At 37.3% G+C, this 21,124-nt stretch overlaps 1 protein-coding gene across 6 annotated transcripts; it reads right to left on the bottom strand.

Moving 5' to 3' along the window:
- Positions 1 to 1,351: 1,351 nt before the first annotated feature.
- Positions 1,352 to 20,389, bottom strand: tom1 (target of myb1 membrane trafficking protein). Of its 6 annotated transcripts, none has more exons than XM_038268229.1 (16): positions 20,205 to 20,388; positions 15,385 to 15,469; positions 15,230 to 15,308; positions 14,986 to 15,135; positions 14,760 to 14,894; positions 14,523 to 14,657; positions 12,266 to 12,382; positions 11,923 to 12,053; positions 11,811 to 11,853; positions 11,598 to 11,727; positions 8,794 to 8,857; positions 7,167 to 7,230; positions 6,807 to 6,875; positions 6,373 to 6,435; positions 2,814 to 2,853; positions 1,352 to 1,873 (listed from the first exon to the last, which is right to left on the bottom strand). In XM_038268229.1, the coding sequence occupies exons 1-16, from the start codon at positions 20,254 to 20,256 to the stop codon at positions 1,779 to 1,781; spliced, it is 1,452 nt and encodes a 483-aa protein (XP_038124157.1). In that variant the 5' UTR covers positions 20,257 to 20,388; the 3' UTR covers positions 1,352 to 1,778. The 6 variants fall into 6 exon arrangements, with proteins under 6 accessions (XP_038124157.1, XP_038124154.1, XP_038124156.1 ...); XM_038268226.1 differs by having other exon boundaries at positions 11,923 to 12,056; positions 20,205 to 20,386; XM_038268228.1 differs by having other exon boundaries at positions 6,807 to 6,872; positions 11,923 to 12,056; positions 20,205 to 20,386.
- Positions 20,390 to 21,124: the final 735 nt, after the last annotated feature.

Below are 21,124 nucleotides of genomic sequence, written 5' to 3'. Positions count from 1 at the left end.
CCGTTATGCAGTTTAAAATTATTATTCTTCAGAGCAGAGCAGAGCATCCCTGTGTTTTTTTACAACTCACTGCCATCCAGGTAGCTTAAACAAGAAGGCTGAAAATGCAGTTTTGCTTTGCTTGGCAGATTTTCTAAAAGTTTGATTAAATCTAATGTAAAATAAAAATTTACAAAAAGATTTTATATCTAAATGAGTTCTATTGATTGTTTTTATTGCAAATGAAAGCTTTAGGCCGGTAAATGTTATTTTTTTGGAATACTTGTATAAATAACAGTGAAACCTATCAGTAATATGTGGAAACCCAAAGACACATGATGTTTTGTTGTTTGTCTGCAAGTATTTAAAGGGTGTTTTAGAAAGGCGACTGCAGGAATTGTGAACTGTCACAACTGCAGTTTATCTAGTTTGCTATCTTGATAGGATGTCCACAGAGTCATAAAGCTATAGGCAAAATAATTTAAAATATAGTTGCTTTTAACTTATGCTTGATGATAAAGTTTGTTTTTACTCTTTGTGGTAAATAACTAAAATCAATCATCTCCCTATTTTTCTCATAAACTGAACAATAAACACTGGCCAATATCTGCTTAATATCCCACTAAATCGATAAAAAGTAGTGATACCAGTTACCTAACCACAGCTTTCCACATATTTCTAAATTGTTTCTAGATGTATTAGGGCGGGGCTCTTTCCTAGATCAGGTATTATGACATGGGAAGCGAAAGATCCTTTCTGTTTTGCAAAGCGAACTGATGCGTATTCCTCCAGTGTGCAACTCTAAAATGTTTCATATTTACACGATGGACAGTCTGTATTTCCATGTAGAACAGAGCACAAGCAGAGGATTTAGAGTCTGTCCATCAGTGTATGCCGAGCAGCGTGGGAGAAGTTCATGATGATTAAAATAATTCTGTTAAGGAACTGCACTGTGTTTGTGTAACGATTTACAATGAAATTTCCATTTTGAAAAGAACTTTAAAACATTGGTTTGTTTACATTCTTCTATTCAAATGACCTTTATATTTCCTATAAGATAACACGATGTGTTATATTTTTATTTTTAAAAGGCTGATCAAGTAGTTTAATTGATTTCTGTTCTTTCAGAAAAGGCCGTTTCAATTATTGGACTGTTTAAAAAAAACATTATTGACCACGTTTTTACCTCTTGGCTCAGGATGAAAACATTACCACCACTGATCATAGCATAAAAAAAAAAAGAAGGAAAAAGAAAACAACTTTGACGTCCAGTCAATAGCTTTAGTTTAATATCTAGTAGCTCTCTTTCATGACTTGTGTAAATTCAAAATAAAACCTCACTATGCGTAAAAGCTGGAAGTATAAAATAACACTATGTTACATCAGAGCTTTAATAGTTTACATGGTTTTTTATAGTAGCTTTTTACCCTTCATGTTACCAATATACATATTTATAATATATTTATTTACATTTTACAGCAGTATTACACGTAACATATCCTGCAAATATTTCTTTGTAGCAACATCTTTTGTCCTAAACACTAGGAATGTAACCGTATAAAATGTGCAAAAGTTTGCTCGCATACAAACCCCTCATAATGTCAAGTTAAAATCTCTCTTCTTCCTTTAACAGCAGGTTTTTCATCCAGTCACAAGCAAGCTTTGTCTCCAGCGCAGAGTAACCAAACATGTCCAGCGTTCCTTCAGCATAACAGCCTCTACTTAATCATTCATCAGGATGACTTCTCCACATTTTAGCTGATGGCGCCGGAGCTCGGACGGCATTGTTAGTGCCTGGGTTAAGACTCGGAGTAGTTGACGTCCTGTGAGGAGCTTCGAAGGGATGGCAGGCGCTCAGCAGCTTTTGCTCTTTCTGCCAAAAACCTGTCGAACTCTGTAGAAAGCCACAATTATTCAAGGTTTGAGTCATTCTGAGATAAATATGATGACACAACGTTATTATTAAGGAACATCAGGGGAAATGAATAACTCTAGAAGAAGTCATATTCAAGCTTTTCCTCCATATTCACAGCAAATCCAAAACCTAAGGGAGAATTTTGGAAAACTACACTTTGAAGTAGGGGTTCCCTAAAGTGGGACTCAGATCCCCACATTGTACGTAAATAAGTAAATATTTATTTGTTATAGCACATTTCAGTAGCAAGGGAATTCAAAGTACTTTAAATCATAGAAACAGCAGAACAAATGTGCAGTAAAATCATAAAAATGTGCTTCACGTATACAGCAAATTATCAAAAACATAAAAAAAATCTTCAACCAGGAACAGAGGACTATCATAGGGAGATTTTTTTATGTGGATTTGTTTATGGCCTACAAATTAAAGGCAGCTCTAAACAGCTGGGTAGAAATGTAAAATCTAAAAGAAAATGTCACATTGAATAATTTAAAAATACTTTTGAAAGAAATAATTTCTTTTTTATGCAAATGTAAATGAATGTAATTACTTCACAACATTAGTGTACCGTATAAATATACAGGAGTAAAATAATTGTATGTAATCTTAGGGGAACGCCAGTCTGTGGCGCTGTTAGTTTTGTACAACCACGGGTGTCTCAAGCGCCAACTACTGGTGAAATTAATAACAGCAGGTGGGACTGAACTAAAATTACCAAGCATCAAACAGATTGGGCTATACTCACTTCTCCAAAACAACAATTCAAAACAAACAAGAAAAAAATAGTAAATTATAATAAATAATAAAATAACATTTTATAAATAACAGCTCTACAAGCTTCTAAACACAAAAAAGCAAACAAAATGGCAGCTAGCATCAGTCAGTCATCTAAGTGGAAACAAAAGGTTTTAATCCTCACCTTCACTGGTTACGCCGTCCGACTCTTCAAAGTCATCGTACTGCAAAAGCACATGTAATAAATGTTTTGATTAACCTTCATTTCTGCTATATTATTGTTACATTGTTGTATCAAAGTGAACAGTGCTGGCAACAGGGACTGGTACCTGGCAAAGATGTGTACAAAGCCTTCAAATAAATTCATCACTGACTGCTAATAACAAAACCCAAATTTTTATTTTTAGTTGAAGTAAAAAAAAAAAAATCAAATGATATGGCTAAATATTTTGGATCTTTGTGTTGCCTTCAGTAGAATTACTTCTCTCTTTATAAGTAGTGTCAAGCTGATTTTTATTTTAAACATACTGGTATTTAAGAGTTTATGATGGCATGCGCTGTAATAAGATCCTTTGGAAGAAAACCAGGCCCAAAGCATCACAGCTCTTCTAAGATGCCAAAGTTTTTCTGCATATTCATTCCTCTGACTGTGACTGGCTACATGTGCTCATTTCATCCTCTGACATGGGAGCTGGCTCGGAGCTCGTCTGCCTTGCTGTGTGTTTCCTGGACGCGGCCGCCTTTGGAGCTGCTTTACAGTTGCCTTTTGTTTATCTGCTTCTTTCTGTATCTCTGCTCCTGTCTCCTTGAACCCCAGCCGGCCTCAGCAGATGGCCGCTCACACTGAGCCTGGTTCTGCTGGAGGTTTCTTCCTGTTAAAAGGGAGTTTTTCCTCTCCACTGTTGCTACAAGCATGCTTAGTGTGAGGGATTGCCTCCGAGTCAATGAGTCAATGCAATCAGCTGGTTTTCCTTAGATAGAAAACTTTGAATCAATTTGACTGTATCATCTGGTTGAGTTGTAAAGGGCCTTGAAGTGACGCGTTGTGAATTGCTGCTGTATAAATAAACTAAATTGAATTTGTCACACTAACATCGAGAGTTTTTTGGTGAACTAAGGCTCAGTTAAAATCCTTTGGGAGTTTAACAAATTCCACATTTAGTGAAAGGCAGAGAAATCAGTTTTTAATAGCATCACAGCTTGAAGATGATGTCTAATTGTTGTTATGGAGAGGTCGCGACCCTAAAATGTCAGCCTTTGCTGCAGAAATCTTCATCTTCCTTTATAACGGGTAGAATAAGAAAAATATTTTGTAATCTGGGTTAGTGGTTCAACAAAAAAAAGATGATGTTGATTGGTTTAATAAAACATCAATAAAATAAGTGTTTCAGTAACCTTTAATGTTCCTAAAGCACTTGACTGTTTATGGTTGATGTGTCACTAAATAATGTGATGCCACTTGCCAGTCAGTCCTATAGGCTTGTTAGCAACAGACCAATCAGGAATTTAGATTAGTCCAGAAGTAAAACAAAACTCTGAAAATACTACCCAGGATTTAGCATAAGCTAGGCATAGCTGATATGGACGTTTTGTTAAAAAAATGTTTCATAAAAGACGGGAAATGCAATTCAGAGACAAATGTAGAGGAAGGAACAGAGTTAAATCTTTTTAAAAAACCAAAAAGTGGTCTTGTCCATGATCATTTCTGCTCTTTTTTTAATGTTTGCCTTGAAATGACTTAAATATTAACTCAGTACTAACATTATGTGAGACAAATGTAGGGCTGAACAATTAATCGCATTTTCAATATAATCGCGATTGAAAAAAATGCAATTTCCAAATCGCGGACGTCTGCAATTTTTGGCTATGTAACAATTAGTGAATCAGACGCGTTCTTTAGGTGTCAGTAAAATGTTTAAAGTGGATTTGCCTCCACATGGAAGGGAAGACAGTTGCAGCAGTAAGATAATCTAATTTTATTACTTGTTTTAGAGTTTATATATTCATACATAGCACTAAGTACCAGTTAATCAGTTTAATACATAGACTGGTTTGTTGGTTGCACTTTGGACTTCATGTTCAACAAGGACTGATGTCCAAATCAGTTAAAAGCTGTTCTCTTGAATAATATTCTGATTAATAAAAACATTAAAAGTTCTTGATTTAAATAGTTCTTGTTTACAATTGTCTTTATTTAGAGGCCCTTTTTGTAGCTTGTGGTTATGTAGAGAAAAGTCAAAATTAAATAGCAATTTTGGTTGAAATATATCGTAGGCAGAACATGATCATTAATTAGGACACAGCGTGTCTTTTAGCACTTAATCTGCACAGCGATGAAACAGATTGATTTGTTGTTTGTATATGTTTAAAAAAAGACATGATCAATTAAACTGGGGGAAAAAAATTGCATTAAATCGCAATATAAAGAAAAAAAATTGCAATTAGATTATTTTCCAAAATCGTTCAGCCCTAGACAAATGTATCCATTGTTTTTGCCTTAATGTTTGCTGATCATGCAAAATGCCTTAATTATTTAAAGTATCCTGAGTTTGTCTGGGCTTTGTTTTCACTTGCTTGCTTTTCTGCAATAATTAAGTTGAAGATAAGCTACGTATATCTTTAGATGGGAATTTTTCCCCTACTGAAATGATGTACCTCAATTAAGTGCGAGATCATAATTAAGAAATACTAAATTCATTTTAAGGCTTTATTAAAATCTGTACCAGGGATAGCAAGTAAGACGATAATCGGCTCAATAAAGAGTTGATGAGAAGATTTTCTAAACACACATTTTGTTCAAACTTGAGCAAAATAATTTTTTTTTCTTTTACCATGCAAGCATCTAGAAAAAGAAAGTTACAATAAATTGAATCAGGAACTCCTTTCCTAATGCTAACGAGACAGCTTTCCATCCGTTGGAAAGTATTACCAGGCGATGCAAAGCGTGATGTCATCCCTTCCCTGTAGTAAACAGGAAGTAAGGTAGAAAGCTAGCGTGAACCACTAATTAGTAATGGACCAGAATTGTAATAAATGTGTTGCAATCGGGGATGCTACACATCCTTTATCATGTCGGCTAGCATTAGCAATGGTACTCACATCCGGAGATGTAGATGGAGAAGAGCGATTCTAGTGCTAGCATTCAGGGGAAACAACTCAGTCATGAGAGACGATGGGTCAGAACTCATTCAACAATTTTGTATCCATCTCCAATTTAGTGCATATATATATATATATATATATATATATATATATATATATATATATATATATAGTTTTTTTTTTTTTAGAAAAGATCAAAAACTACCTCAAGCGACGGCAGAAACCTTTTCACGAAATCTAGTCGAAATTTGCTGTTTCCATTGAATCTCTCTAATGTAATACTTCAAAATGCACACAAAAAGATAGATGGTAAAACATTTCACTAGGTGTGTTTAGTAAGTTAGAAAGTTAACTCTTAACTTAAACAGTTTAAAAAGAAGAATTTAAAGTTGTTTGGTTTTTATCGGCACATCAGCTTTGCATATTGGAGCAGTCTATGATGCTACCACCACCATGCTTGTCAGCCCAGTTCACAGGAATAAAGGCCCTGACTTGACCTTTCAAAATAAAACAGCTCAGTCTTTAATGGAAAACGTATTTTTAAAAGAAGCTTAACCCAATAGTGGTTTAGAGAACACTGTGTGTTTTAAATATTAAAATTTTATTGGAAAAGGCATGGAACATAAAGTCCTTTTACTAACCTCATCTTCTAATGAGAGCCATTTCTCTATATCATCCATGACGTTGGACTGGTTGATGGGAATCTGAAAAAGAAAGTAAAGCTCACGCTTTCGCAGGAGGGCTGGAAGTGAAACAATGATATTAACGTGCCACCAAACCACCGTAAACAAGCCCAAAAGTAAACAAACGGGAAAATAAAACTGCTAAACAAAGCAATGAATGGAGAAATCTCAAGAAGTGAGAAAAATAAAAAATAATAACTTTGGCTCAACGCTTTCAAAGAACACAGTCATGCCCTCAGAATTCAACACCAACATGCAGAGAAAACTATGGTTGATCTCAAATCCTGATTAACCCAGACAGAAAGGAACCCAAAACACAACATTTGTGAAACCGCAGAACTGCAGGGACAAAAAAGCAAGCATTTACACACTGGCTGTGCAGTCAGACCCACCATTCCCCTTTTAATCATCCAATCTAACTTTGGTGAAGAGCTGTGGGTCGAGGCGGGACTCTCATCCTTCTTGCACGCACACACAAAGTTCAATGAAAAGGAAACAGAGAGAAATAGCTATTCCTCCTCATAGGTGCCACCTCATGTGCTCACATGTTTTTTACGTCCTTATACAAATACTGTGTATCTCTGTAACATTAAAACCTCACTTCAAGTCAAATATTTTTATGTTTTTATAATCTTAAGGAGTTTCCATTTTGACGCCCACGTGTTCAAAGGTTCCATGAAAGACAATAAGTTCAATCATGTGACTAAACTTCTTAATTTGTATAAATGACAGATGCCAGTGTCTCTTCTTACCAATCCAGTGTTTTGTAAAGTGCTATCCTGGGCTTGAGCCAGACCGTCCACTTCGTTCATATCACTGGAAACACAAGTTTTGCAAATTAATCACCTGCCATGGAAATTAAGTCAAAAGAGCAAAGTTGAACCTAAGATAAACCTTTTGTTGGTTACACAGTTATGAATGAAGGAAAAGGTTTCTGTCTTGAAAAGAGTGATTTATTTTTTCTTTTCTCCAGCTTGATAACTCAACAAACATTTAATCCGAAGCTACTGATGGATGACTCTTTTCTTAGGTGAACAGTTTTAACTAGAGATGCATCGGAATTGGGTGATTTTCTTAATGATTTTGACTAAAATGCTTTGGCAACACTGGCTTTATGATATTAAATCTCCACCTTAAGAACTTTAAAAATGTGGGGAGTAGCCATGTGTGTTTTAATGAAAATTGCTTGTATCAGTATTTATGGAGCTAAATCGGTCTCAATTTTCACAGATGCACATATGTGATTCATACATGCACAGGACCAGCTCTGCACACACGCACACAGCATGATTCACGCAAGCACAAAACAATCCACACGCACACAGTACAAGCTCCACACACACACACACACACACACACACACACACACACACACACACACACACACACACACACACACACACATAGCACGATTCCTGCAAGCATACAAGATTCACACATGCACAGTACATGATTCACCAAAGTATTTCTGGTCCACAACAATTAGAAATTAAAATACAAAGTAGCAGTGGTCTTTAAACTTCACTGCATTTGTGGATTTTTGAGACTCTCCTGACATGCCTCAATACAAAAACGCAGTTTTTTATATAGGGGATGGTTTGCAACCAATCATAGAGCTCCCTTGTTTAAGCCAATCACAAGAAACTACTCCATGATGCGGTATGTCAGCTCAGCATATCGCATCAGGCCAGCATACCCTTAGTTATACGCATTCCATAGATTTTCCTCTGTCTCCGCACTCCTTACATCCAAGCACACTGTGTGTGTATGGATTTTTTTGTGCTTGCGTGAATCGTGCTGTGTGTTTGTGGAGTTTGTCCTGTGCATGTATGAATCACATATGTGTATTTGTGAAAATTGAGCCAAATTTAGCTCCATAGTATTTATTACATGTCTGACCTTCAGGCAGACTTCATATATTTTCAGAAATCCAATCTTTTTTCATCTGTAAAGGCATTATTATTTATTCACACCTTAAGAAAAACCTGTAATTCTGGAAGCTGTTGCAGAGAGAACACAACTTAATCAAAGTAACAGTAAAGTGTCAGTGCAAAAAAGTCAGAAAAAACCCCCTGAGAAAACACAGATTAGAAAATTTAGAAAAAAACTCTAACAATGCTCTGTTGGTGTTTCTAGCCACATCACTAAGACCCAATAAAAGATGCTAAAAGCAATTAAAATTGTTTATGCTTTGACCATTTCGTTTTTTTGTGAAAAAAATGTCTTCTCCTGTTATTATATAATCTTATAATAAAATTTGAATGAGCTAAAATCATAGAGTCATGTCGAAAATAATAATCAGAGATTGGAAACAAAATTATGTTTTTTTGTATAATTTAATGCTCATAAATCTACTGCTGATTTTTTATTTTTTTTTACCTCAGTCTTTGTTGGCTTGAGATGTTTATTTTCTGCGATAAAACGTCATCTGATTCACTTGTACCTGTGAGTGAAAAAAGGAACAGAACAAAAAAAAAGCGTTAAGGGCTGAAAAAGTTACTATTAACATGGATTAATAGTGAATCCAACAAACTATTTCACTGAACAACAAAAAAATGTCAAACAAATTGCCTTTTATAATATATTTTCTATTCACTGCTGGAAACAATGTGTAAGAAAACTACAAAAACAAATGTTGCCTTTATTTTACTATTATATTATCTCACTAGGGCTGAAACATTAATCAGAATAATCGTGATTAATCGATTATTGAAATAATCGTCAACTAATTTTGTAATCGATTAATCGTTAACTGGAGTATAGAGACTGTAAAATATGCCTTCAGCTGATGGAGCAACCCACTTAGAGCAGTAATTATATCAAAATTCTAAAAACATGTATAAAAATGCTCTATACCAGAGGTAACCATTTCAAAATCAGTGGAAAATCATCAACCAGTAAAGGTCCGGAGACGTTTTTAATTATAATCTGTTCCTTTATACAGAATTTAACACTGAAATAAAATTAGGTGTTTATGCATTCATGTTATACATTGAATTTTTAAATAAAAAAATATTATAAAAAAAAAACAAATAGAACATTATTTAAAATCTAAAGTGTTTTTTGAAGTAGAGAACAACAGTCGTTCAGTTTGGTATATAGACAATTTCCTGATTCACATATTCTATAAAACAACTGAAGTCACTGTTTTCTTTCTTTTTTCTGGCTTAATGAGAGCAGTGGGCTTTATGCTGCCCTGCAAGGCTTTAAACCTGGGTTTGAATGGAGACAAACTGTCCTCAAGCACATATCAAGGTGCTCATTTTTAGCCTGGATTCATATTTATTTTTGATTCTGTTCATGGTGGAGAATCCTGCTTCACAGCAGCAGGTTGAGCCAAACATACTCTAAATGTGCAGGGTCATCTCCGGCAACACCATTTCACCAAAGTTCTTCCAGCAGTCCACACTTTCTCTGCTCTCTTTTTCTCTTCGTCTTCTCCTTCTTTCTCATCGCCCGGCTTGCCACAGGTTTACCTGCTGTGTCTAAAAGTGCCAGCAGCAGCAACCCAGACTGACAGCAGCTCATTGGCTCATTTGTATCATGTGATGCTGGACGCTCCAGAGGGCTTTACCATAATAACAGGAGAAGCAACGCCAATTGAAGTTAGACACTGTGGTCGGACAACATGCTGTTATTCACAAATGTTTTAAATCAGGTTGGGTCCAGATTAGCCAGCAGGTGGGTCCGGATCCGGACCATGGTCCGCTAATCCATTAACTCTGCTCTATACAGAACTCCTCGAGTTTAAAAGTTTTACTTTTACCTGGTTTAATATTGTAAAAAAAAAAAAATTCTTTAAGGAGCCATTGGTTATCTGATTATTCATCGAAAAAAATCGACAGATTAATCGATTTTCAAAACAATCGTTAGTGCAGCCCTAGATCTCACAATGGAAACATTTTTGGATTTTGAGTATTTAATCTTTGTAAAAATCTGGATTTCTTTCACCAAATTAGTTTTTTAGTCCACAACTCAGACTGACTTCCATTAATCACTTTTTGTTCTTAGATGTCTACTCATAACTGATAAACTAGCCCACCGTGGGATATTACCAGCCACAAATACTTAGTTAAAGGCATACTATGCAACATTTTTCAGTTAATTGATGTGTTTTGAATAACGTTTTGGATGATTAAATGAGTCATTTCAGGTCGAACAAAGGTTTTCTCGGCCGCCCTGGTGGTCTGCAGGGGAAATACCGTACTTGCAATTGCAGGAGCCCTCGGCCCGCACCCACAGGCTCAGAAGTCTCGTGCATTGCGAGAGTCGGTATTGCTTTACGGCGAGAACTGCTACACGCCCCCAGTGAAAGGCATGCTCGTTGCTAGCGCAGTGGCGATATTTGTGCATTTATCATGGCAGAACCAGTGAGAAAACAGCGAAAGCCCATGTCGGAGCAGGCAAGCAAGAGGAAAAGGGCTCTGGACAGAGCTCAAAACAACCACGCCTGGCTTGACGGAGAAACCAGGAGAACAGCTGAGCATATTTACGACAGTGCACTTTTACTTTCGCCCTGTGGGGGGAGCCTCGCTGGAAAATCAACACCGGTTGCATAGTATACCTTTAAATTTTCATTTTTTGTTGTGAAACATGATTATTTTACAGCTTAAATTTAGTCGCCATTTAATTAAAGGTCACCTTCCGGAGGGGGTGATTGAAAACAAAGCGATATGGGTCATTTTTATTATGAAACTTACATTTTATAAGAAACTTAAGTGAGGAAAAAGCCCATTAATTGAAATTAAGTAGCTAACTAAGAAATGCATAGGTACTTTCAGTAATGCAGACGCAAGGGAATTGCTAGCAGGCTTTGCACACCATGTTCACTTCAATGTAATTTAATAGATGCAGAGTTTAAACAACACGCATTTCGGATGTCAATCGGGTGTGGGTTTGTATCATTCTTCCACAGGACAATGATTTAGATGAGTTTAACTACTGGAATAAAAAGGTTTTTTACACATTTGACTTATTATTTTATGAAAAAATCCCCAAAAAGATGAACTGAAACCAGCAGATTTTTTTTTTTACATTAAACAACAGGCAACATTTGTAGGTGTTGGTGGCAAACAAAAACAAAACGATTTATAAATTTCACTACTTTATGAATAATCTGGGTACCATGTTTACGTAGTAAGGAGTGTCACACGGTGAGCTACATTGAGGAAAGGGGCACTCACTCAGTTTAGCCAACTGACTGGACAAACTGTCCGGCTTAGACAGACTGAGGGAGCTGTCGCTTTTAACTGAAGTTAATCCTGATTGGCTGATAGGTGAATCAAAATCCGACAGGTTCACATAAGAGGGGCTCTGAAACAGATCAGAGGAAAAGTTTAAAATCAAACCTTATGACAGTAAATTTACACTAATTTGAATGCGTGGCTGCTCTTTACCTTCTGCTCTGAGCTTTGCCCATTTGTTAATCTCCTTTCAAACCTGTAAACAGAAAAAATAATCACCCACCTGCGATTCACTGACGTTTGGTGTTACTAATGATGTGGTTACCTGTGGTAGCGAGTGAAGGCGGTGTTCATTTCGTCGTTGGTGGCCAGTAACTCCTCGATCAGATTCTCCTCACTGAGTCTGGGGATGATCTTCACGATCCTGTCTTGCATTTCCTTACATACAGTGTACAACTGCTAATGACACAATAAGACAAAGCATGTGTGGGTGGGGAGGGGATTGAAGGGCCAGATGCAACACAAAAACGCATAAAGTGCTAGATCAGTTAAGGGCAACACAGAGTCAAGCAACAAGAGAGGAAGGAAATCCCTTTCCTGGAGCACTAAGAACAAAGACTGTCGATGCCATGAGGCTCACATTTACTGCGTGACAGAGGAAGTTTTACCTCCAGCAGCTCCATGTCTGCTTGTTTGACTGTGACTGGATCCAGCTGGCTCATCATCTCTGACATGGTGGAGAGGTTGCAACGCACCACTCCCAGCTCCGTCTTTAGCATCTTTATCTGCAACATTGGAAATATTCAGTAAACAAACCGACCTCTAAGTAGAGATGTTGCAAGAAATCAAAATCATATTAATAGCTCCATCAATTGTGGACACACAGTTTAGATAAATCTTAGTTTTTTATCCAACCAGTGAATGTAGCATATCTAGACCCCCACTATGTTGTGTTGTAACATTCAAAGTAAGTTATTTTCAGTATCAGTAAAATGTTTGAAAGGGATGTCAGAGGAAACACAAAAGCTGTACCAAGTGTCTAAAAGGAAAACTGCAGGTTCCCTGCAGCTTTAAGTTCTGAACGAATAATACTACAAGAAATGTTTGCTGCTCTATTAGGCTGCCACTTTAAACATAGAGATTATACAAGATAACAGGGAGCTGGAGATTTTACAGTAAAAGCTGTTGTGTTTTGCCCTTTTCAACTGAACATTTCTTCATCTCTTTCTGGATTAGGAAGTATTGTCAGTCCTGGAAATCTCTAAAGTTAGGTTCCATGCGCATGAAAATGATCTATTGAAAATTGGATTATTATTCTATTGCTGCATCTGCATGACAGTATATTTACCAACTTTGTGTACAATAGAAATGGTGTAACTTCCATGGCAGGCCACTAGTGGGCGGTATATTTTTTTGAAACTCAACAACCACCTACCGACTAAAAAGTTGCCACCAATGTGTGCCAGAAATGTTCTATTAAGAATAATTATGTTTTTTCTTTGTATGATAAATAAGTAAATTCATACTTACTTATTACCTAATTTATTTTACATTTTCCAGTCTGCATTTAGATTGGATCATAGCAAAGAAACTGCACTGATTAGAGTTGTTAAGATCTGAATACTCGTTTTCAGACGTACTTCTCGTTGACCTTAGTACATCTTTAAACGATACCGATATCGCACCTTTGAGAACTGACTGATACTGATACCAACCAGATATGATATTAGCATAAAACTAAAAGCACAATAATGAACAAGGTATCAAAGCAACTGGCCGATTTATTATTAGCCAACAGTTTGGATAAACTTTAGCGAGAGATGTGTTTTAATCAGTATGCTGATATCGGAGATATTAGGTGCAGGGTAATAATCCGATCTTAGTTATTTTGTTTGATCTTAGATAAAATATAGACTATGGTGTTAGACAAAGATCCATTCCTGGTTCTCTTTTATTCAGTTGTATAAATGAATCATCTATTTGATAATAGGACACCAAGGTGTTACCTATTGTTCATATGCAGTTGATAGACTTCTATATATATCTGTTAATCTAACCCTTTTCTTGTTATATAGACTACTGTATTGGTCTTTCTGGAGCTTCAAAGCAATCTCTCAATAAACTGAAGCTGTTCCAAAATGCCACTGCTTAGCTGTTAGCAGGAACCAGGAGGGTTTTTCAACCATTTTCTTTATATCACACTGAGTGCGTATAGAGGCTCTGACTAGGCAGGGTGAGCAGATCTGTGCAGATTATTTTGTTCACTTCTGTCTTTGTGCTACACACAAATTCAAACAATTTCCCACATTTGACTTGGACAGTTTATGAAGAGATATTTAAGTTAATAAATTAAAAAACAACCTGTGCAGCTATAAAGCAAAGCCCCACTTAACAAGTCTGTGCAGCATCTCAAACCAGAACAGAAAGAGATGGGAACTACGTCTAAAGACAAAAGCACGAAAGGCGGGAAGTTTCTTGCCAAAAGACACCTGAGATGGTTAAAGCGGGGGCTGGAACCAGCAACTCACCCGTTTAAGGGCAAACTGCTGCCCCCTGAGCCTCAAAACTGTTCTAGTTATTCTTGCAGAATATCTTCTTCCTCACCCAAATACTATTTTCTGTATTCGTACACCCTGTCAATTCGGTGCTCTTGTTAAAGAAGTGAAAAGAACCACCCTTTTTTTTTTTACATATACTTATTACTTATGTGAAAAATATGAAGTGGAGGATCTGGGTTCTAGAAGAGCAGTGATCAAAAATCAACAAAAACTAATTTTCATCTCTAATCTTTAAAGAAAAATTAAATAGTTAAAAGTTAAAGGACAACGTGGGAAATAGAAATGATAAGCAGTTGTTAATCAGCACAGAGAAAGGGAACTTGTAAGAGTGGAAAAAAGGTTGGAGATCATCTTCTATCTGCATCACCTGGCTAGGAGTGAAGGCACCGGTTCCCTCCAGGGCCAATTTGAGCTCAGAGGTGTGAGCTGGGATGAGAGGAGGTTTAGAAGACAGGCGCATAGCAGGTAAAGTAGTAACAGTAGGCCCATTCCTGGGTAAATGCTGCCTCACAGACAGGCAGTGGGAAGACAAGAGAAAGGAATGAGCAAAGACAAGAGGAAGCACTAAGGTGTGAAACCAAAGTGCACACAACACTGCCTGCACCTTTTTTGGAGCTTCAGTCGACGAGTAGCCATCGAGCTGAGCCACGGGGAACTCCAGTCCCTTCCTTCGCAGGTCTTCATACACGGACACCACGCCTGTCAGGTCGGGTGAGCTGCGGAATGCGTCTGCCCACGCCTTAATGAGTGAAAACCACAAATTACTGACAGACAATGCGGAGAAAAAGGCTGGGCCCTTTTGTTTTGCTCTGCTGCAGCTTCAGCCCCACCTGTATGATGGCGAGGACTCTGTCATGCACAACCTGCGGAGGGTTGTTCCTCGGAATGATGGAGCGTAACAGAACCCCCTCCACGAAGTCACGCGTCGTCACCAGGATGTGAAATCTGTAGCCGCAGTTCTTCACGCAGGTCTCAAGGACCTGCAGTCAGAGAGACGATGAGGAAAACAAAGAATAAAATGCCAGAAGATTTCAATTCTTAGATTTCCCAGTGATAAACAGGACCAATACTCACAGTAAGAGCATACATGATTTCTTTGAAGTTCTTGTTTTCGAGAATCCTCTTTTTTATGGCTCTGACTGCATCTCTGGGCCTGTTAATCACAGTTTGCAACAAACATGTGAGCTGCAGGGAGGGACATGTTTGAAAAGATGACAGATAACACACACCCTTCCTCCGAGCTGTTGATAATGTCACAGATTTCCATGTTTAGCTCCCAGTCTTCAGATGGTAAACTGGAGTTAGTGGCACGCTCTGTAAAATGAAAAAGAAATTTAGGCAATTTAGTCTTTCATGATAGATTGATTACATTTTTTCCTTTAAATAATTAATAGGTGGTCAGATGTTTTAACTGAGCTTAAAACTGTAACACTTTACAATGAGGTACACAAAATTCAATTAACTACTAGATCCAGGGAACTAATCAGGAACTAATGGGTTGTTTCACTGTACTTCAGGGTAGGCCTAAACATAAACATTAGCTAATAATTAGGTACTAATTAGGTAATAACTAGTTCCCTAGCAACTGCTTGACTCCATAAAAATAGTAGCTTAACAATAATATTTATAATTTTTCCTGCTGTAAACACCAGAATATCCCTCATTGTTGGACATTAAAGGGATTTTCTATTCTATTCTAAAAGAGAAAACCAAATAAAAAAGTTATCAACAGGAAACAGTTTTTTGCAAGTCGTGCTTTCACAGGTCTTTATTTAGAACCAACATTAAAGAATATCTCCTCTGTTTTTGCAGGAATTAACCAGTGGTTAATGAGCCATCCTGATTTAACGACCCATTACTTCCTGATTAGTTCCCTTGTGTTCCCTCTGCAACTATCCTTTAGTTACTTATTATTTACTCATCGTTTTTTTGATAACTACCCTTTCGATCCTTTTTAGTTACTTTTTATTTCTTTGGAAACCGCATCCTAGCGCCTGATTAGTAACTCTTTGTTTCCTTGGTAACTATACTTTTGTTTCTTATAAGTTACTCTGTGTTACCCAGGTAACTGAGCATTGGGCCTGTAATGCGGCTTGGCTGGGTGTTGCCCAGTAATTACGTGTTAACTACTAAAGTCGTAGGGAAATGGCTGTACCAACCGTTGCATTTCCGAATTATCACGAGTGGTGCCCGACTTTACAGGAGTGAATAAAGTGAATGTGATTGGTCGTTTATCAAAAGGGGCTGGATTGTTGTGATAGAAGGTTCACAAGCACGCATGATTGTGGCCGGTTTCTTGGAAGCATCTTGCTAAACAGTTAGCAACTTAGTAGTAGTAGGTTCCCAATGGGAAATTACATTGGGACCAAGTAGCACTAAATTGGTGACTTAGCAACGCCACTGTCAAGAAACACTATGGAAAGCGGCAACATGCAAGAGGAGGAGAGTCTTGTGTCAGAGGCAGTGGATGAGTCTCCTCCGTCATCCATTTTTTATTTAGAGAAGTAAAGTGGGGACGAAGATGTTGTGGAAGAGGACGCCAGGGTGGCAGAAGCTTGGTTTGGTGTAGAAGGCTTACAGCCGTATATGTTAGAGTCCTTGCCTCGCAACGCTGCCAGTTCTGTTAGCTCTACGCCTGCTGAAGACACGGTAACCATCCCCGTGAACACTGGGACGGAACTCAATGGGAAAGGAAATTATTCTTATTTCTTATTTCAACCGTTGCATATATTAGCTGCAACATATGAGTCAAGATGCTATGACCGAAAAAATATGATTGACAGATGAGCGTTGATATATGATTGGCCGAATTTAGGTGTACAAGCTGACGTATAAGTAACTGGCCTGCATAAGATAATGAAAACAAAATATACATTTTCTTACTTTTGGGACATTATGGTCTGATAAAGAGTACATTTATATACATGTTTAAGCCAGAATGATTTGACATTTTAATATGACTTCCCTACGACTTTATTAACTACCTATTGGTTCCCCATTAGTTCCCTCGACGTCCTCTAGTAGTTAATCACATTTCTTTTATAAAGCATTAACCTTATAACATTTAATGACTTTTCTTTATTCATGGTAATAATTAAAACTGATAAATTAATTAACTAATTCTGATAAAAATAATGTTATTTACCAGAACAAGAGAAAGGGAAGAATACAGCTTTGTTGTGTTAAGTTTCCTGTGTTTATGTTGCTAAACCTTTCTGTATTTTCTGAAATGCTGACCCAAACTAAACTGTAGATGCAGAGAGCTCAGGTTGATGCCAAAAAGCATCCTATTTGAAGTTTGGAGAAGGCAAACTAGCTAAATAAAAACTTTTTTTCCCCCAAACAATAAACATGCTATAGCTAAGTACTATCTGGTTGGGTTAACCACAACACGTTTAGTGAGTAACTGAGGGAGACTCAAAGTCAGCTATTGTTAGTCTCATTTAGTTGTTTAATAAGATGTCAAATATCTAAAAGGAAATGGTGTGTCGACTGCATGGTGTCACAGTGGGGACAGAAGGTTTTAGCTTCAAACCCCACCCACTATTTTTGTACTTCAAAAACATAACTTTTAAGGTAAATCTACAAAAAGGAGCCATCTGCCATGCCATATTAAATTCACAGAGTCGTCTAAGGAACAAAGCGACCAAGAGTCGATTTGAGTAGATAACAGGAAGGCTGGAAAGTTGCTCAGCATTAACCTTGAGATCTTTTAACCTTCAATCCGGATAGATTCATGTTCAATTTAAAAATGTTGGTAATCTTTCAGAAATTTCTGAGTCAAAAGAAGGGTCTGAGTTCTCTGTTAACATGGCTGGATTTAACTGCCTCAATTATGCAAATAGCTACAATCAGATGCTAACGACAATCTCTAACGTCTTTGCTTCAAAGGAGTTTTAAAGCAATCGCTCACTGACACACGTGGAAATAATAACTTAATCTCGATGTTAGACATCATTGGGATGAACTTTGAATGTCTCTAAGTTTTTTTTATTGTTTGATTTTCAAACAATTATATAATTTTGGGCAAAAATTGGTTATTTCTAAAACGATTCATCCTGGGAATGGTTTTAACCCACTTTGATGACAAATTACTTTAAGAAATTAATTGTAATCAACTCACTGGTCAATGTAAATAAATTGTGTGAGGTGTATGTTGCCCCGTATTTAGTTAATATTTCATTTATCTTTAGTGACAGTGGCATTTGATGCAGGAGTTTGCTTCACCCGCATTGCCTACTGATGGTGGTCAGTGAGCCGCAACACAGCTGTGGCTATAAGTTTGTTTTCCAAGGTGTGTGATCGGTGAATCAGTGAATGACTGAATGTAGTGTAAAGTTTTTTTATCAAGTCTCCTGGCTTGAAAATGTGCTTTATAAGTACAGGCCATTTATCTGCATGGAAATAAACTAGAATACAAGAGTTTAACATATCTGGTGAATGAGTTATGGGTACTATATGGGAGACAAAATGACAAATCATGTGTATAAATGTGAGCAATGAGATTTTAAATTGACTCAGAGTGGTTGCTTTTTCCTTACATTTCTTATGTGTTTAAAGGAGAGGTTGTGTTTGGTTTTGCTTAAACTGTTTGATAAGTTGTAGCTTTTTAAAATACATTTTTATGCAGTCCTGTTGGGTGCTCATTGTAATGCTCCTTGGCCTCCTTTTCATAGCTTTTAATGTACAAGTAAATAAAGCTAAAGAAGCACTCTTTAAAGGGTATAAATGCAGTTGTTTTAATAGGTAAAAATGAATACAATATACTGGAACTGTTGTGGTTTGCAGGGATAAAGGAGCAACAGGCAGGTGACCACACAATAAGGAAACAGAAAACAGTGACTTAAATTCAACAGGGATAAACTGAAATATATGCAAAACAGGTGGGTGAAATGTAAGGAAAAAGAAACAGAACAAGTGCAGACCATTAGAAAAAAAAAAGAAAGAAAACCCTTCAAAATACCACAGAATATGTGTTTTGGTTTGCAATAGGAAAGGCAGTTTGCTTTATTATTCTGAACCCAGATCCATATCGTCATTCTGTGGGGGTATTTTCAGTCGGCAGCTTAAATGAAGGATAAATTATTTCCTGTCTGATTCCTAAACCCTGGATGAATCGTCTCGCTCCTCAGAGACAAACTAGATCAGATTATTCTGGGAAACACTAATCAGGGCAAAATCACAAATGTGCCCACTTGTGCATGAACAACTCCCAGTTTGGTCTTTAAAAAGCAGATCTATGATATCTAACAACAAAAAAGCAGAAAACTCTTACTATAAAAGAGACAATTTGTGACTGTATCTAAACAAAAAAAGCAGAAACAGTCACAAATTGTCTCTTATAGTGAGAGTTTTCTTGTAAATTGAAAACAAAGCTTGAGTCTAGGTTGATAACTCTCTGATTAAGGGGAATAAACTACATTTTTCTCAGAATATAACACAGTAGAACAGAATATGATTACATTTTCTCTCCTAAGGATAATCCTAGTGTATTACTTTAAAAATCTAATATTAGCAGGATTTAAATAAAGGTACAAAAAGCCCACTAATTGCAACATGAGGACATAATAATAGTTTCTGGATCTCACATTTATTAAATGAAAATAATCTCAGTGCAGTGGAGCTGTCAATGTGCTTATAGTAATAAATGATTTTAAAAAAAGAAAGAAAAAAGAACAACAGTGTGATTTAAATGAGCTGCAGCCTCCTATAATGTGGGTCAGACGTGGTTGGGGGGGTTTGCAGGTTAAAAACCGACCCAACAGAGACCGATCGCTTTACCAACACCGCCCCCCCACCCAACCAGCCTGATCATTGTCTGCCAAGGCCGTCAGTCACGCCTGTAAGCCAATTTCCCTCATCCATGTTCGTGCATTTTAACTGATATTTTTTCCCCCCTTCATCATAATGTAACAGAGCCTTAAACGCATCATATGTTAAAATAAGACCAGGCTCTGGAACAGAATGAAAGGAGGCTTTGCAGGTTGCGGGCGGAAGGTTTTCTGAGCCCCTTATGGATCTCAGCCGCTTTGAATTGAAACAGGCTTACCGATCCGCTGCCCCACCGGCGAGCTGAACGGGTTCCCCAGCAGAAACTCCATGATGGTGGACGGTGTGAGGGTCCAGCGAAGCGCCGACGTCCCCTCCGGCCCCACAGCTGCTGCTGCTGCTGCTGCTTTCTCCAAAGTGGGACACCAAGTGCGTCAGCCGTTAAAGGGGAAGCAGCCTGCTCCCTATCAGATGCTCCCTGTTACACTGTTAATACGAAGTAACTGCGCCCCCTGGCGGCTGTTTGGATTTCTGTTTCACGTTAAGGGTTTAAACATCCTTACATTTGCGTGCAGCGCTGTTATTCTAATCGGTGATTTGCCTGGTTTAAATCTTTTTCTTTTTAGATAATTAAGACAGAGGGCAAAATAGCTACATTTTAGAGTGTAGAAAAGGATGGCCTCAAGTAAAAGCACAAAAGAGATTCTAACAAAGCAGTGGTGTGTCACTATTTTGAAAAAATGTGATATAGTCGTTGTCACCCCCCCCCCCCCCCCCCTGCTATTTATTCATTAATTTATTTATTTGAACACAATACAGCATAACACAGATTAGGAAAAAAGTAGGCCTCTTGGGCCCCATTATCCTGGTGTCCCTAAACATGGTTTAATGGGTCAGTGCCCCTATAGAACTGGTTCTGGCTACTATAATGGCCTCTGTACTGAAGACATAACACTAAATGAATTACTTATGATGATATGTGCTGGCAAAGACTCTATAAATAATTTAATATCTTACCTTTGCAGTTTTAGTTAAGTTTCAACCGTACTGATTATAGTCTGTTTGATCAGATGCATGCAACATGCAGCTTATCTGTGAAACAACAAACTATTGTGCATTAATTTAGATTTTATTTTCTTTTGTTGTTCTTTGCTTTCATGAAAAAGAGACTGGCCCCATCCTGACCCTTGGTAAATTTGG

This window comes from Cyprinodon tularosa, unplaced genomic scaffold, assembly GCF_016077235.1.
Source record: "Cyprinodon tularosa strain WSP-4 unplaced genomic scaffold, ASM1607723v1 ctg699, whole genome shotgun sequence".
Lineage (NCBI taxonomy): Eukaryota > Metazoa > Chordata > Actinopteri > Cyprinodontiformes > Cyprinodontidae > Cyprinodon > Cyprinodon tularosa.
This window is presented reverse-complemented; position numbering and strand designations above follow the sequence as displayed.

What these genes read in the sequence shown, in the direction of transcription:
- tom1 (XM_038268226.1), bottom strand. Translation starts at nt 20,256, where the DNA reads ATGGAGTTTCTGCTGGGGAACCCGTTCAGCTCGCCGGTGGGGCAGCGG. An exon ending in GAGTCCTCGCCATCATACAG is followed by an intron (nt 14,895 to 14,985) that starts GTGGGGCTGAAG and finishes TCACTCATTAAG; the next exon opens with GCGTGGGCAGACGCATTCCG. An exon ending in GGCTCTCATTAGAAGATGAG is followed by an intron (nt 2,854 to 6,372) that starts GTTAGTAAAAGG and finishes GTGCTTTTGCAG; the next exon opens with TACGATGACTTTGAAGAGTC.